Below are 15586 nucleotides of genomic sequence, written 5' to 3'. Positions count from 1 at the left end.
TTCATATTTACCTTACAATCAAATACAAAGTCAGACCTGGCTGACTTCTTCATGGATTACCATGGCTTCACCAGAAGCGTGTGTGTGTTTATTTGTCTGTGTGTGTATGTTTGATTGTCCGTGTGTCCGTGTGTATGTGTGTGTGTGCGTGTGTGTGCGTGTGTGTGTTGCTGGTACACTACCAACAGCAGCTGTTGGGCTCCTAATGATGAAGCAGCAGGTCCGACCAGAAGAGGCTTCAAAGTCCTTTAACACTTCAAAGGCCGCTTGTCTGCTCTGATTGGACAATCGCCGTGTCAACATTGATTGATTTCCCCCTCCCCCTCCCCACCACCCCAAGCTTAAAGGCCGCTAATTGCCAAAACTCATCACGTTGGCTCGCTAAGTGCTCGCTTCAATGATTATTATTGGTTTGATTCAAGTCACGGAATCCAGAAAATGTTTTTTTTTTCAATCACGGTTTCCCTGTGTGTTGATGGCTGTTGCTCTGTTTCTCCCCCGCCCCTCCCACCCCCACCCTGCTACACCTTTCCTTCTCCCCCCCCCCCCCCCCCCCCGCCCCGCCCACCACCCTGCTACACCTTTCCTCCTCCCCCCCCCCCCCCCCACCAACCACAGACCAACCTGACCGGGCAGGATTTGTCCCCTGCAAGAGTGTCCAGCATGGAAACCCCTCCCAACGCCACGCCACAACCCTTCAGACAGGCAGTGAGAACACCACGGGCGTTTGCGGGCGTCTTCAGTGCCTTAGTAACCAGCAACCACATAGCCCATGAATACACAGGCAGCCACGCTGTTCACCTCTCCTTTTGGCTGCAGCAGACAGGTGTGATTTCATGGCCGGTTTGTCTTCCTCTCTCCTGCCCGTCGCGTCTCCCCAGAGCTTCCTCAACCGACGGCTGAAGGGCTCCATCAAGAGAGCCAAGAGCCAGCCCAAACTCGACCGGACCAGCAGCTTCCGGCAGATGATTCTACCCCGCTTCCGCAGCGCGGACCAGGAAAGGTGAGATGTTTTTTTTGTAATAATGTTACACGATTTCGTTCATGATTCATTTCCTGATAATCCTGTTTTTGTTTTTGTGGCTGGCAGTTGGTCTCTTACTGTCTCAGGGTGTTGTGTGATGAATATCGCTCGAGTTAATGACAAGATTCTCTTATCAAACAGGCAGCTTATTGACGTCGGCTCACACTGAAATCTCAACGGGGACTTTTTCACGCGACAATCTCTTTCTTAGCGCCTCAAAATCCAGAATTGATTAGTAAAAATAAAACACAAACAAAAAAGGCAGTCAAGGAAACGTCTTTGTTGTTCTGAATATTCAGGCAGGATCAGGAAGGCTTTCCCCCCTCCCCCCAAATACCTAAAGGTCCATATATGTTCCCAGTTTCCCCTTATGTATGATCTAAATGGGATTACTGTTGACGCAGACAGCAGCCATACAAAGATTCAGAACAGGGCCGGTCTGCTTGCTCACACGCAACCCACGCACACATTTTAAGTATGCGCGTTTCAGACAAGCATAGAGAGGGATAATGCTACCCTGAGAAGTATTATATTTAACACATCGCTGTGCTCACCATCTCCAGCAGCTGCACACCCCCAGAAGACACCCGAATGCAGATCACTAACTCCTCACACTCTCCCTGCAAACGGACATTGGATCGCCGAGTTCCAGGATAAAGTCAAGCCTAATGAGGGGCTTGATATCTCCCAGTCTTTCAGCTGGGAGTTATGGCACTCACATGTTAAGGAGTCTTGGTTCAAAGCCCCACATCTGCTGCACTCCTCGATGCCGTCTGCAGCAAAACGTCCTCAGCCCCTTCAAAACAGAGTGGCTTTGGATAAAAGCATTTTTGCATTTTGCGACTTAAGTGGTAAAAGACATGTCATAATCAGATCCAAGTGCTTGGCGTCTCCATGACACGCCTGATGGCATTTGTCTCCCGGTTGAAAGGTTTTGGGTTCACATCCCTTAATGTCTTCAATCGACCTGCAGCTTTGTGTAAAAGCATCTGCTAAATGCTAAACTACTAGAGAGAACGGTGAAATAGTATCCAGACGTCTCGCAATAAGAGCAGATCCTTGAGCGGGGGGAGGAAAAGGAAGGAAAAGAGAGGAAATTGGAACAGATAGTCAGGCATGGTCTAGTAGTCGGGGTGTTTGACTCCCAGCTGAAAGGTGCTGGTTTCCCAGTCGCCCCTTCAGCCTACCTGAGCAAGATGCCCTCACCCCTACCTGCTCCTTCATAACATCTTAAAACCAAAAGTCCCATTCTATAAAAGTGCCTGCTGAACCAATGTAACACTAAGACAGTGAAGCCTTCGACCGCTGAGACCCTCACCCTGAGACCCCTGTCCCCCCCTGTGTCCCCCTCCCTCACCCTGAGACCCCCTCCCTCACCCTGTCCCTGTCCCTGTGTCCCCCCCCCCAGGACCCGCCTGATGCAGAGTTTCAAGGAGTCCCACTCCCACGAGTCGCTGCTGTCCCCCAGCAGCGCGGCCGAGGCTCTGGACCTGGTGCTGGACGAGGAGGCCGTCATCAAGCCCGTCCACTCCAGCATCCTGGGCCAGGAGTACTGCTTCGAGGTGGGCCCCCGCGGCCCCCGCGGCACCCAGAGTTCATTACAGATCTCTTGTTTTATGAGCTCCTGAATGCATTTAGTTTGTGTTTGTATTTGTGTTTGTTTGTTGATGGATGTATTGATTTATTTGTTTTTATTTGTTTATTTGTTAAAGCATTTAATTGTTCAGGCATCATTTATCATTTTTATTGAATCATTCATTGATTCATCATGTATTTATTTATATTGGCTTGATTAAGTCTTATTCTGATAACATTTAGCCAAGCTGTGAAAATGATTTGAGGTTTGAAAATAAACCCCCATGCAGGTACCAGTTTTCATCTAGATATAATTAACAACAAACAACTTACAGTGATGGGATCAGAAATCATATCATATGTATAATCATAACATATTTTATACATGATTATTTTTCCTGTTTTAATTATTCTCAGATTCAAAGGTCTTGTTTCCGTTTCCTTAAGTACATGCAGCATTTGCATAATAGGAGTTGAATAATGCAAATCATTTTCTCTGTCTCCAGAATTAAAGTTCATCTCCAGGATTAGCCCAAAGCCAGACGTTTAAAATGCATAAATATTGACTGAACAGCCCTTTCGGGGCGGGGGGCGGGGTGGCCGGGGGCAGGGGTCCTCCGTGTGGCTGTGATGAAGCTGTTTCATCGTCCATCGTGTCTGTCCTCAGGTCACCACCAACTCTGGGACAAAATGTTTCGCCTGCCGCTCGGCCTCGGAGAGAGACAAGTGGATAGAGAATCTGCAGCGGGCGGTCAGGCCCAACAAGGTGATGCATTGTTCTTCATCCTCCGTTCACGATGGTTTACTCACCGCAAATCATACAGAGCAGAAAACCGCAGTTGGAATGAAGTCGATTTATTTTCGTCCGAATGTTGGTTAATTGATATTATCATAAAGAACCAAAGTGAGCAACCGTAAAGCAGCTGTAGGTAAAACAACCCGATAACAACGTCACCTCCGACTCTGTTTCCACCCTCCCTACGGCAAGACGAACTCCTGGCACCAATCAGGGAAGAGATGTTCTGTTTTGTTGTAAACATCACCCAGGAACAGTGTTAAATCTAATGGTCTCATAAAGAGGCAGACGCAGTCAGCTCCAAACAGACATTCTCACAGAGCATTTCACTCAGTAATAGCTAATTGTTCAACTCAAATGAAAGCTGTTAAAATGTATCCAGCAGCTTTAAATCAGCACGTAAAGATCTAATAAAACCAAAAAATAAAAAGAATGTGTTATGTAGGGATGCAGAATAAAATTAAATACAGCGAGACCCTCTGTAAGATGAACAATGAGATGCGTTTTAACACATCCCATGAGACAAATTCAGGAAGGCAGGAAACCAAATCTCTGACTCTCTCTCTCTCTCTCCCTCTCACTCTCACTGACTCTTTCTTACTCTCTCTCTCTCTCTCTCTCACTTTCACTCTCACTCTCTCTCTCTCTCTCTCCCCTCTCCCCCCTCTCTCTCCCTCTCTCCCCTCTGCAGGACAACAGCCGGCGGGTGGAGAACGTGCTGAAGCTGTGGATCATCGAGGCGCGCGACCTGCCCACCAAGAAGCGCTACTACTGCGAGCTGTGTCTGGACGACATGCTGTACGCCCGCACCACCAGCAAGCCCCGCACCGACACCGTGTTCTGGGGCGAGCACTTTGAGTTCAACAACCTGCCCACCATACGCAGCCTCCGCTTCCACCTCTACAAGGAGACGGACAAGAAGAGACGCAAGGTACACTCCAGAGGGAACAATACACACCTGCTGCCTTAACTAGGGTGTTTTATTATTATTATTTTTCATATCTATATTTTTTTATTGTAAATATTAGACATCATTTTGGATAATATAATCGTGGTTTGACAGCAAACCCCACCACCTTAACTAAGACATTGGAAACCCTGTGGGAAACCCTGTGATGGATTTGTCTTTTTTTATTAAGAAATGAAACGGTAATTTGGCTGCATTTATTTGCTTTACAATATTTTACAATAATATTGCCTGACATTCACCCATTCATGCACACATGCACACATTGACACGACGGCGGTGTCAGCCATGCAAGGCGACAGCCAGCTCGTCAGGAGCGGTAAGGGTTAGGTGTCTTGCTCAGGAACAACTCTACATTCGAACTAGCAACCTTCCAGTTAACGAATATCAGGGTTATATATATATATAGTCCTAGAACCCCCCTATATCATCACCTCTCCTCCTCCCCCCCCCCCCCCCAGGAGAAGAGCACATACCTGGGGCTGGTCAGCATCCCCATCTCCAGCATCACCGGCCGCCACTTTGTGGAGCAGTGGTACCCGGTCATCCAGTCCAGCGTGCTCGCCAAGAGCGGGGGCGTGGGCAGCGGCAAGGTGATCAACGCCTCGCTGCGTGTCAAGTCACGCTACCAGACCATGAGCATCCTGCCCATGGAGCTGTACAAGGAGTTTGCCGAGTACATCACCAACAACTACCGCACGCTGTGTTCGGTGCTGGAGCCGCTGCTCAGCGTCAAGAGCAAGGAGGAGGTGGCCTTCGCTCTGGTGCACATCCTGCAGAGCACGGGCAAGACCAAGGTGAGGGAGAGGGTGAATGTTGCAGGGCGAAAAGGAGGTTGTTTGTATGCAAAATGTAGCGCACACCTACACACAGTATGCTGTGTGTATGAATCTGTCCGTCTGTCTGTTTGCGTGTTTGTTTCTGTCTATGTGTCTATGTTGTATGTCTGTCTGTTTATATATCTATGTCTCTGTCTGTTTAAATGTTTTCTGTGGCCGTCTGTCTGTCTATCTGTCTATATGTCTACCTATCTATCTGTCTGTCTGTCTAACTCGCTATCTGTATCTGTCTGTTTGTCTTTCTGTCTGTGTATGTAAATATATATATATGTCCAATCTCTGTCTGTCAGTCAGTCTTTCGGTTCTGTTCCAATCACATTTGACAGTTCTTTCAAGCGTTTCAAACCCCCAATGTCCTGGAGAGATATCTTATTCATCCTGTTGTTTCAATGCCACCCCACATGTTTCCACGGTACGGACTGTACCAGAGAAGGTCACATGAGGGACAACAGGAACACCTCCCATCTCCTCACTCCTGCCGCCTCCTTCCTCTAATCTCTCTCCTCTCTCTCCTCCCTCTCTTCTCTCCTCCATCCCTTTCTGCTCTCTTATCCCCCTCCTCAATCTCCTCACTCTTACCTCCCGTTCCACCACTCTCTCCTCCATCTCCCTCTCTCCTCCCTCTTTTCACTCCTCCCTCTCCCTCTCTCCTCCCTCTTTTTACTCCTCCCTCTCCCTCCCTCCTCCCTCTCGCCTTCCTCCCCTCTCTCCTCCCTCTAATCTCTCCCCTCTCTGCTCTCCCGCTCTCTCCTCCCTCTCTCCCACCTCTCCTCACTCCTCAAAATCCTTCCTCCCCCTCTTTCCTCCCCTCTCTCTTCTCTCTCTCCTCTCTCTTCTCTCTCTCCTCTCTCTCCTTCCTCTCTGCTCTCTCCCTCTCCTCCCCTTCCTTCCTCTCTTCACTCTTCCCTCTCTCCTCCCTCTCCTTTCTCCCCTCTCTCCTCCCTCTAATCCCTCTCCTCTCTCCACTCCCTCTCCTCCCCCTCCTTCCTCTCTTCACTCATCCCTCTCTCCTCCATCTAATCCCTCTCCCTCTCTCCTCCCTCTCTCCTCCCCAGGAATTCCTGTCAGACATGGCGATGTGTGAGGTGGACCGCTTCATGGACCGGGAGCACCTGATCTTCAGGGAGAACACCCTGGCTACCAAGGCTGTGGAGGAGTACCTGAAGCTGATAGGACACCGGTACCTCAAAGACGCTATCGGTAAACCGGAGGGCGCATGGATCCAACACACACTTGCCTCATCATCTTCATCTCATCCTCATCCTCATCCTCATCCTCATCATCGTCGTTGTTGACGTCGTTGTCATCCTCATCAGCATCATCATCGTCTTCATCATCTTTATCGTCAGCCTCATCAGCATCGCCATCATCATCATCAGCATCATCATCCTCATCATCCTCTTCATCATCCTCCTCCTCATCATCATCAGGGTCTCCTCCTGTCGGGAAAAGTAAGGTGAAGCGTCTGTGGTGCTTTGCATACACACTTCCTGAGAACACTTCCTTCCTAACCCTCACCGAACGCACTTCCTCCTCCCAAAGTCCCTTCAGGGCCATGCAGGAGTAGGACCCCCACTCCAACAGCCACTCGAGTATCGCTGGCATACACTCGGAATATAAAAGGTAGCCCAGAGGCATGTGTCGTGAGAAACCGTTACACTGGTTCCATTAGTTTAACACTCTCTTCTGCTTGCAATTTGAGGGGAACCAATCTCACGTAATTCCCTTGTTCTCAACTTTGAATTAATTGTGTGTACATGAGTGTACTCTGTTTATTCCAGTGGAAGCAAATTGTCCGATCTGCTCGGACGTGGGACGGGGTTAATATGTCCTCGGGTACAGTAGCGGGGCACAGCCGCAGCTGTCCTGTGTGTTGAACACATGACTCCACGCAGAGAGGTCTGCTCATTATACGCCGTCATTAAGTGTAACGACGATGCTGAAGTTCTATTCAACAAACGAGATTCTTCAGTTAATAACGTACCGTCACGGCCTTGGCCACTTGGTTTTTACCCCCGCTTCACTTCATCTCATCCTTCGGTGACGAAGACTTTTTTTATTGTCCTCGCTCTGAATTGATTTCCAACAGTTCCATATATTCACTGGGTGGCTTCAACCCTTCTCACTGACGGGATGAAAACCCCAGTGTGTGCGGTGTCGAGATACCAAATCTCATCAACTTTCGACACACACATTTCACGGGTTTGGCTCCGTAATATTTTCACGGAGATATCAACGTTCTATATTCAACACAGAGGCTGAATGTGTGTGTGTGTGTGTGTGTGTGTGTGTGTGTGTGTGTGTGTGTGTCTGTCTCTGCGGTGTGTGTGCGTGTGTCTGCGTGTGTGTGCGTGTGTCTGCGTGTGTGTCTGCATGTGTATGTCTTTGCGGTGTGTCCCTGGCAGGGGATTTCATCCGAGCGCTGTACGAGTCTGAGGAGAACTGCGAGGTGGACCCCATGCGCGTCCCCCCGTCCGTTCTGGCAGACCACCAGGCCAACCTGCGGATGTGCTGCGAGCTGGCCCTCTGTAAGGTCATCAACTCTCTCTGGTCAGTGGGTCACCGTGTTCTGCATGTTCTATAGCTTAATGTTTCTATTTTCAAACAGGGGGTCACGACCCCCCCTTGTGTGTCGCAGCAGGAGACCCAGTGGGTCGGCGTGGGCTGGCCCCTAATTAATATAATTATGTTTTAATTATGAATGCATGCCTGTGACTTTTGGCAGCATGTCTGCAGACTGAAAAGGCATACACTGTTTGAAAACAATACATTTGAGTTCTTGGCCGAAAGTATCCTTCACAACCCTTTGAGTCCCCGCTGGGTTTCCTCTGGCCTGGACTAAAACTCCTGTTTCTTCATTAGGGCTGAATGATTTGGGGAAATAATCGAATTGCGATTATTTCGACCGATATTGCCATTGTGATTAAGTATGCGATTTTTCTTTTTAAAGTTCCTTATGTTCTGTATCATTCACTAAACAAGCAATACATCATTCTATAGTATGACCCACACAACATTTGAAGCAGTCAGAGGCGCAGCTTGCTAACAGGCAAGGCAGGCAAATGCTTGGAGCCCCGAGCTGCTAGGGGGCCTCCGCGACCTGGTCTCAGAGCGCTTGCTGCTCGTCCGGATCCATCCCCCCCCCCCCCCCCCCCCCCCAATCACGTCCACCCGCAATCGCGCTCCAAACACCCCCCCCCCGGCGGCGCTCGTCCATGATCCAAACCCCCCCCCCGCCATCAACAATTCGGCAACTGCCCCCCAAAACTCCTGTGCACGTCCCTGCTTAGGGCCCCCACAGACTCTAGAATCGCCTCTGGAAGTAGTCTAGGCCAGGCCGTTGTGTCGAGATGAATTGATGCATGAATTGAATTGATATTATAACATCTTTATTTAACTATTGTTTTGTAAAAGAAAAATAAATATGAATCTTACTGATCTCCAGTCAGGAACGTTAACAAATCACCCAAAAAAATGAAAAAAATTGTTTTTCGCGTTCCATTAAATCACGATGTCGGTTTGAATTTGATCGTCGTCCAGCCCTACTCTTGATTGATTGATTGATTTTATTTGACCATTCTTGATACAAAAATATGGAACAGAAACCTGTGCCATACGTTATATAAATAAAAATAAAAATAGTCAGGGATGGCACAATAAAGCCCTAAGGCTTTATTAGTAGTGGTTCCTATAGGGCAGGAGACAGGGGCAAGTAGCAGCATATCATACATACATCAAACTAGGGATGTAAACGACTATCGGTTAATTGTCGAAAATAATTTAATCGATTAAATTAAATTAATTGTAGGTTAACACGGGATAACCGCGTTAACCTACGGGATAGGTTAACACGGTTATCCCGCGTTACGAGACACCTGCAGGTTTCTCGCGGGCGGCGAGAGACCCGGCACATAAACGATCATAAGCGATCAAAACGGAGTGGAGTATGGGAGCATTTCAAACTTAATGATGACAAAGACGCTCAATGTAAACTCTGCGGTACTACATTTAAGTTCAGCAGCTCTACGAGTTCGCTAAGATACCACCTTCAAAACCTGCATGCAGCCATGTTGCAGGGAGGAAGTCCATCGCCTTCACAACCGACTATCGCCGCAGTGATGGGAAGGCGAGTATGCGACGACAGGAAAGCTGAGGGCATTAGGCCTACTCAGACGATTTGCGGCATCATGATCGAAAAAGATATGATGCCAATTAGCACCACTGACAGCGAGGGATTTCGAGTTAATACACTTCATGGAGCCAGGTTATAATATCCCTTCTCGAGCGACCGTAACTACCCGCCTGGAAGCACGCTACAAAAACTAAAATCTGAACATGTATTCTCAGCAGCTGGCCTCACTGTAAACAGGCTGCGCACACGACTTACTCCAGACCATGTTAATATGCTTATTTTCCTGAACAAAAATACAGGGGTCTAGGTCAGGAGTCTATTGAAAACACATTGAGACAGGAATGTTTTTGTTTCAGGAGAGGTAGCTTATATCTTCATTTAATTGTTTAATAGAGGCCCTCTAATTTTACTGTCACCTTCCTCAGGGATGATTTAAGTTGTGTTCAGTACTACATGTTATGTTAAGTTTCCAGGGCTAGTGATCTTACTGTTACCTTTCTCAGAACAAGGGGGATTCTTAAGTGCTGCTGCTAATGTTTCAAGTTTTATTTAAGTACTTTACCAGATAATTATATGTAGGCTTAATATTGTGTAGTTCTGTGATTAAAACCAATGTCCGCTGTCTTCATCCCACTCTCCTGGTCTCCTGGTTCTTCTTCCCACTCTCCTGGTCTCCTGGTTCTTCATCCCACTCTCCTGGTCTCCTGGTTCTTCATCCCACTCTCCTGGTCTCCTGGTTCTTCATCCCGCTCTCCTGGTCTCCTGGTTCTTCATCCCACTCTCCTGGTCTCCTGGTTCTTCATCCCACTCTCCTGGTTCTTCATCCCGCTCTCCTGGTCTCCTGGTTCTTCATCCTACTCTCCTGGTCTCCTGGTTCTTCATCCTGGTCTCCTGGTTCTTCATCCCGCTCTCCTGGTCTCCTGGTTTCGCAGCATATTCCCGCGGGAGCTGAAGGAGGTGTTTGCATCGTGGCGAGCGCGGTGTGCGGAGCGCGGCCGGGAGGACCTTGCCGACACGCTCATCAGCTCCTCGCTGTTCCTGCGCTTCATGTGTCCCGCCATCATGTCGCCGTCGCTCTTCAACCTCACGCAGGAGTACCCCGCCGAGCGCACCTCCCGCACCCTCACCCTCATCGCCAAGGTCATCCAGAACCTGGCCAACTTCAGCAAGTGAGTGAACCATCCGTCCATGAGTGGTTTTTTAGATACTTTTAAATACCTCTGCGGTTACCCTGTGTACCTAATGGAGGCATTCAAAGTATTTAAAGGTGACATATTACACCACCAGGTGTGAATCTGCCTCTTCTGCCTCTTCTCCCAAGCAGGCGTGATCAGTCTACCAGCCTACCCAGTGGACTGTAGCAAACGTTGCTCATCTATCCATCATACATCTAGGTACATCATACACTTGTGACGTCAGAAGAGGCAGATTTACAAAACAGTTTGTAATGGCTAATAGAATATGTCACTTTTAAAAGTCTTACATTTCAAATGTTCGATTTCAGGCTTTAAAAGGCATTAAAAATAGTTTTATATATATTGTTCTGTTTTCTGAGGAAAAGTAGTAAGCCTCAAACCCTTAAATGTTGGGTAGATATCTGCACTGGCAGGATAATTTCACGCGTGTGCACAATACTTATGTTGTCAGGCAAACAGCAACGCTGGGATAAACTGACAGTTAGCTTACTGTGTGTTCACACCAAAAGACACATTTTTCGCCTGGTCGCGCTGTCGCCGAAGTTTTGTCGTGCAACAAATCATAATCTGTCGCTGTGCAGTTATGTCAGGCGAATTTTGTCGCGCAGCGAATTTTGTCTTTTGCCCGCCAACGGTGCTTCATGCCAATTCATTCTCATCAACCATGGCCGAGATAACCACCATTGCATGTCTTTACCTGTTGTGGAAGAGGGAGAGACGTCGCAATGCCCGTCGTTTATGGGTTCATAATATCATCCGAAGGCGCTTTGTGCCGTGATATTATATATATTGTATATATTATATTATATTATATAGATATTTATATTTTATATATAGAGCTCCGGGAGTCGCAAACGGCAACAATCACTTTCTTCTCCAGGGAACGGTGCAGGGAACGGTTGGCCCGCCCGGTTGAACGCTGATTGGCTGTTTTACGTTACTTCACCCAGGGAGTGAACGCTGATTGGCTGTCTCATGCGAATGCCGCGGCAACGTTGAAATATTTCAACTTCAGCGAAATTTGTCTCGCTGCCAATCCTCGTGAACGCGCTCGCCCGTGACAGGGCAAAATGTCGCAGGTTTTTGCCGCGACAACTTTCGCCTGATTCGCGTCTCTACGTTGACTTTGTGTGGAATCGTGTTGCACCATCGCGTTTGGTGTGAACACACAGTTACTAGCCTCTTGTTAGCTAGCTTGTAGCCATGGGAAAATGTAAATACATTGACGTCTGGCAGACTGAGCCACGCTATCATTAATCGGTAAGACCTGAAACAGAAAAAACGCTTTATGAATGCAGTCCCTTGACCTATACGCCTTTTGCGCCATGAAATCAGTAGTAAATTGTGTTCTAAATTGTATTTAAAAGGTACTAAAAAATGTACAGAACCGCTAACCCTGACTCCTAACCCTAAAGGCCATTTCACACCAGACCTCAAGCATGGAGCAGCTTTCATCCACTTTCAATCCACTTTCACTCGGTTCCCGTGTTAATCAATGAGCACTTCCACCCCGCAGGCGGAGCTCAAGAGTCTTGCGTAGCAGAGCCGGGGTTTTTCGACACAGGGTCTATTTATTTCACCCCCCGCTGGCATTTTTTTGACACATTTTCTTGTTAGCTGATCGATTTAATTGGCCTGGATGGCGAGCGCGCGTGGGATGGAATATGACTTCACTGTGTGAAGACAAGGACACAAAAAAGTTCTAATTCTGTTCCCACTTAAGATGTTGCTGTGCTTCAGGCCTTAACCATTTAACTGTAATCAATTGTTAATTAATTGCATAACTCGCCAGTGTTTGTCAACCACCAGTTTGTTTTACAGGGTGAACGACAAATTGGGTGAACGACAAAGTGCACAGCGGGGCCTCCCAGTTTCCATTGACATCTCATGAATCAACTGAAACCTCATTCTGCAACGATCCATAAAACCAAACAAAGGCCGGCGTTAATCTTTTTCATACTATCTTGTGCCCAAGGATATCGGATCACACGCTGTGTAGACACGGCTTCCCACGCTCCCACTGCATCGCTTCAATGTCGCTTCAACGCTCTTCTTGCCCCATCCCCCCCCCCCGAAACCAAAAATAGCATTTCCGTAGCACAGATATAGACTCAACCTCTCACTGCCCTTGTGGTTCCCTCGTTGTTGACCATCGCCCAGGTTCGGGCCCAAGGAGGAGTACCTGTACTTCATGAACGAGTTCCTGGAGATGGAGTGGGGCTCCATGCAGCAGTTCCTCTATGAGATCTCCAACATGGAGGCGGGGGGCAACGCCGGGGGCTTCGAGGGCTACATCGACCTGGGCCGCGAGCTGTCCGTGCTGCACAGCCTGCTGTGGGAGGTCATGGGTCAGCTCAGCAAGGTGACCCCTCGGGAGAATTGGACATTTGGGGTTGACGTTTTTTACATTTGGGCCGTTGACTCTGTTGTACAAAGAGACTACGGGGGGGTTAAGGCTGCGAAGGGTCCGCTTAAGGCTCTTATCCGAGCTGTCTTTGTTGTGTACGGGGAATGGGTTAACCTAACAAATAGTTAGTACTATTGTTAGTCGCTTTGGATAAAAACGTCTGCTAAATGCCCCTAGATGTAAATGTTCAAAAAAGGCTGAAAACAATCAAAAGCATGCAACAGAGTAACTCCATCAATTCTGCTTTTGTTCTTTTCACATGAGCTGCCTGACTTTGTGTATATAAACCACTGTATAATGCATTGTATGTATTGTATTCCACTGTTTTTCATATAGGGATTTGTGGTAGTGCTAAAATCTCCTCATTTTGGAAAATACATTTGGTTAGACTCTCTAATCCGACGTGACTCAGAGGGAGGCTGAGAACAGATAAAGTCTGTGTGATATTGATGTTTCTTGTACCCAAAATAACCAGTGGGGGTTATTGTTCTTTATAATAAACCTGGATAATAACAGTGTGAGGGTGAGATGGAGGACACTGAGAGAGAAAGTGCGAGAGAGAGAGAGAGAGAGAGAGAGCGAGAGAGTGAGAGCACGAGAGAGCTCTGATAGTTTCACCAGTAAGTAATATCACTGTGGTGCTACTGCAGTGATATTGACATTTCCGTGCAGGTAAAGCAAAGAAACATCCTGAATGAATCTGAATCATTTTAGTTGTGCTCCTCGTCGCATTTCAGTGTCGACAAAGAACTCTCTCCTCCTCTCCATAAAAACACATTTTCAAATAACCAGAAAAGAAGCTCACAAACATGGCAGAGTGAATTCCCTTGACTCAAATTCCCCTTTACCTTCCCCCCACCCACCATCCCTGTCCCCAGGATGCCATCCTCAAACTGGGGCCCCTGCCTCGCCTGCTGAACGACATCAGCGTGGCTCTGAGGAACCCCCAGCTGCACATGTCGGCCAATCACCAGCCAGACACCCAGAAGGACCGCCTCTTCTCCAGACCCACCTTCAGCCGCATGATGTCCTCCGACTTCCAGAACCTCATGATGCGAGACCTGAACAGGTACGGCTGTTCACCTTCAGCTTCAGTCAGGGCTGCTCCATTATGTAAAAAAAACATAATAATGGTCAGTATTGAAATCATGATTATTCAAACGATTCTTTTTCAGTTTGAAAACATGATGCATTTATTCAGCATTTCTCTCCAAAAAAACTACTTTGTAACTGAGAAATTTCCCCTTAAGAAAATACACAAAATGTTCAAACAGAAAATAATGCACAAATATGTATCCAGCTGTAATTTTCTATAAAATATTTAATGAATAAAATAAATATACTCAAAAAAATATATGCTCAAATATACTCAAAAAATATATAAAAACAAATAATAATACTGGGTTCTGGGTTCAGACCCGACGGTGTACCTGTGAGGGCCACCCTTGAGCTGGGAATGGACATTTCCTTTTTGTTTAAAGGTTAAAGTGATAAATGATGATGATGCGATCGGCCTGTAACTGACATTGGGATTGCCGAGCTCCAGCGGATTGTGACCTTGATGAACAGATGCCTTAATTAACACCTCCAATTTCAAATGACCGAAAAAAAAAAGATTGTTAAACTTGGTTTCCCTGGCACACACAACTAAACAGTCAAACAGATTGCAATTTGAATTTCGATCTGAGCCTTCAATCTGAATCATGCACATTTAGCGTCCACATTATCATTTAGTTTTCAATATCTAGCATTATCATTTTTCCATAACATTATCATTTAGTGTTGTCATTAGCATATAGCAGGAACATTTGCATTTAGCATTAACATGATAATTTCGCATCCACATTATCATGAAGCATTAGCATTATAATATATCATTACTAGGGATGCACCGAAATTTCGGCCACCGAAAATTTTCACTTTTATCACAGAAACAACACGGTCGAAACAGGAAATTGTGATGACGCGAACAAAAACCGCGGCCAGCACATGCTTTTCTGGATAAGCGCCTCTGCGCCAACATGTCTGCGGTGTGGGCATATTTCCATATATATATATATATATTTTCATCCAAACTAGCCGTCTTTAGCGACGGCTCGCTATGAGACAGCTTCTATGAGCTGTCGGCTATCAGCCGCGAGTTTAGGGACCGTCCGCAAAGTGCCGACAGATTCTATGAGCTGTCGGCTATCATCCGCAAGCTTAGGGACCGTTTGCAAAGTGCAAAACGGAAAATGGTGTTGTTGTTTTTTCAGTGCTAAATAAATATTTTTATACTTTTAATAATTGTAATTGATTTATTCTTTGAATTGCAATGCCTTGATTTTAGTGCGGTTAGTACACAGTCATAGCTATAAATGCAATGGTAGGGCTACTAATAATTGGCATAATAATTTATTTCGGTGTTTCGGTTTTCGGTTTTCGGCCTTCGTTTCCTCATTTTCGGTTTTCGGTTTCGGCCAAGAATTTTCATTTCGGTGCATCCCTAATCATTACCATTCACATTTTGCATTAACCTTATCATTTAGCATTCACATTTTCAATAGCGTTAAGCAGGAATATTATCATTTAACATTCCCACTGTAAGTTATCATTCCCACTATAATTTAGCATTCCCACTATAAGTTAGCATTCCCACCATCACCCATGT

General features: G+C 46.8%; 1 protein-coding gene across 1 annotated transcript in view; it reads left to right on the top strand.

The window, feature by feature from the left end:
* Nucleotides 1–15586, top strand: part of LOC311365320 (ras/Rap GTPase-activating protein SynGAP-like) — a gene marked incomplete at its 5' end in the record, with an annotated part of 37236 nt that overhangs the window by 11273 nt on the left and 10377 nt on the right. Inside the window, 11 exons of the mRNA XM_084484833.1 lie at nt 619–708; nt 882–1003; nt 2433–2586; nt 3267–3365; nt 4087–4326; nt 4824–5159; nt 6257–6401; nt 7607–7751; nt 10266–10502; nt 12690–12891; nt 13815–14005. Coding sequence (XP_084340959.1) covers nt 619–708; nt 882–1003; nt 2433–2586; nt 3267–3365; nt 4087–4326; nt 4824–5159; nt 6257–6401; nt 7607–7751; nt 10266–10502; nt 12690–12891; nt 13815–14005 — 1961 coding nt within the window. The remainder of the gene's footprint in view (nt 1–618; nt 709–881; nt 1004–2432; nt 2587–3266; nt 3366–4086; nt 4327–4823; nt 5160–6256; nt 6402–7606; nt 7752–10265; nt 10503–12689; nt 12892–13814; nt 14006–15586) is intronic.

Source organism: Micromesistius poutassou (assembly GCF_964030765.1).
Source record: "Micromesistius poutassou genome assembly, chromosome: 20".
NCBI lineage: Eukaryota > Metazoa > Chordata > Actinopteri > Gadiformes > Gadidae > Micromesistius > Micromesistius poutassou.
The sequence above is the reverse complement of the archived record's forward strand: the minus strand, read 5'-3'. Positions and strand labels throughout refer to the sequence as shown.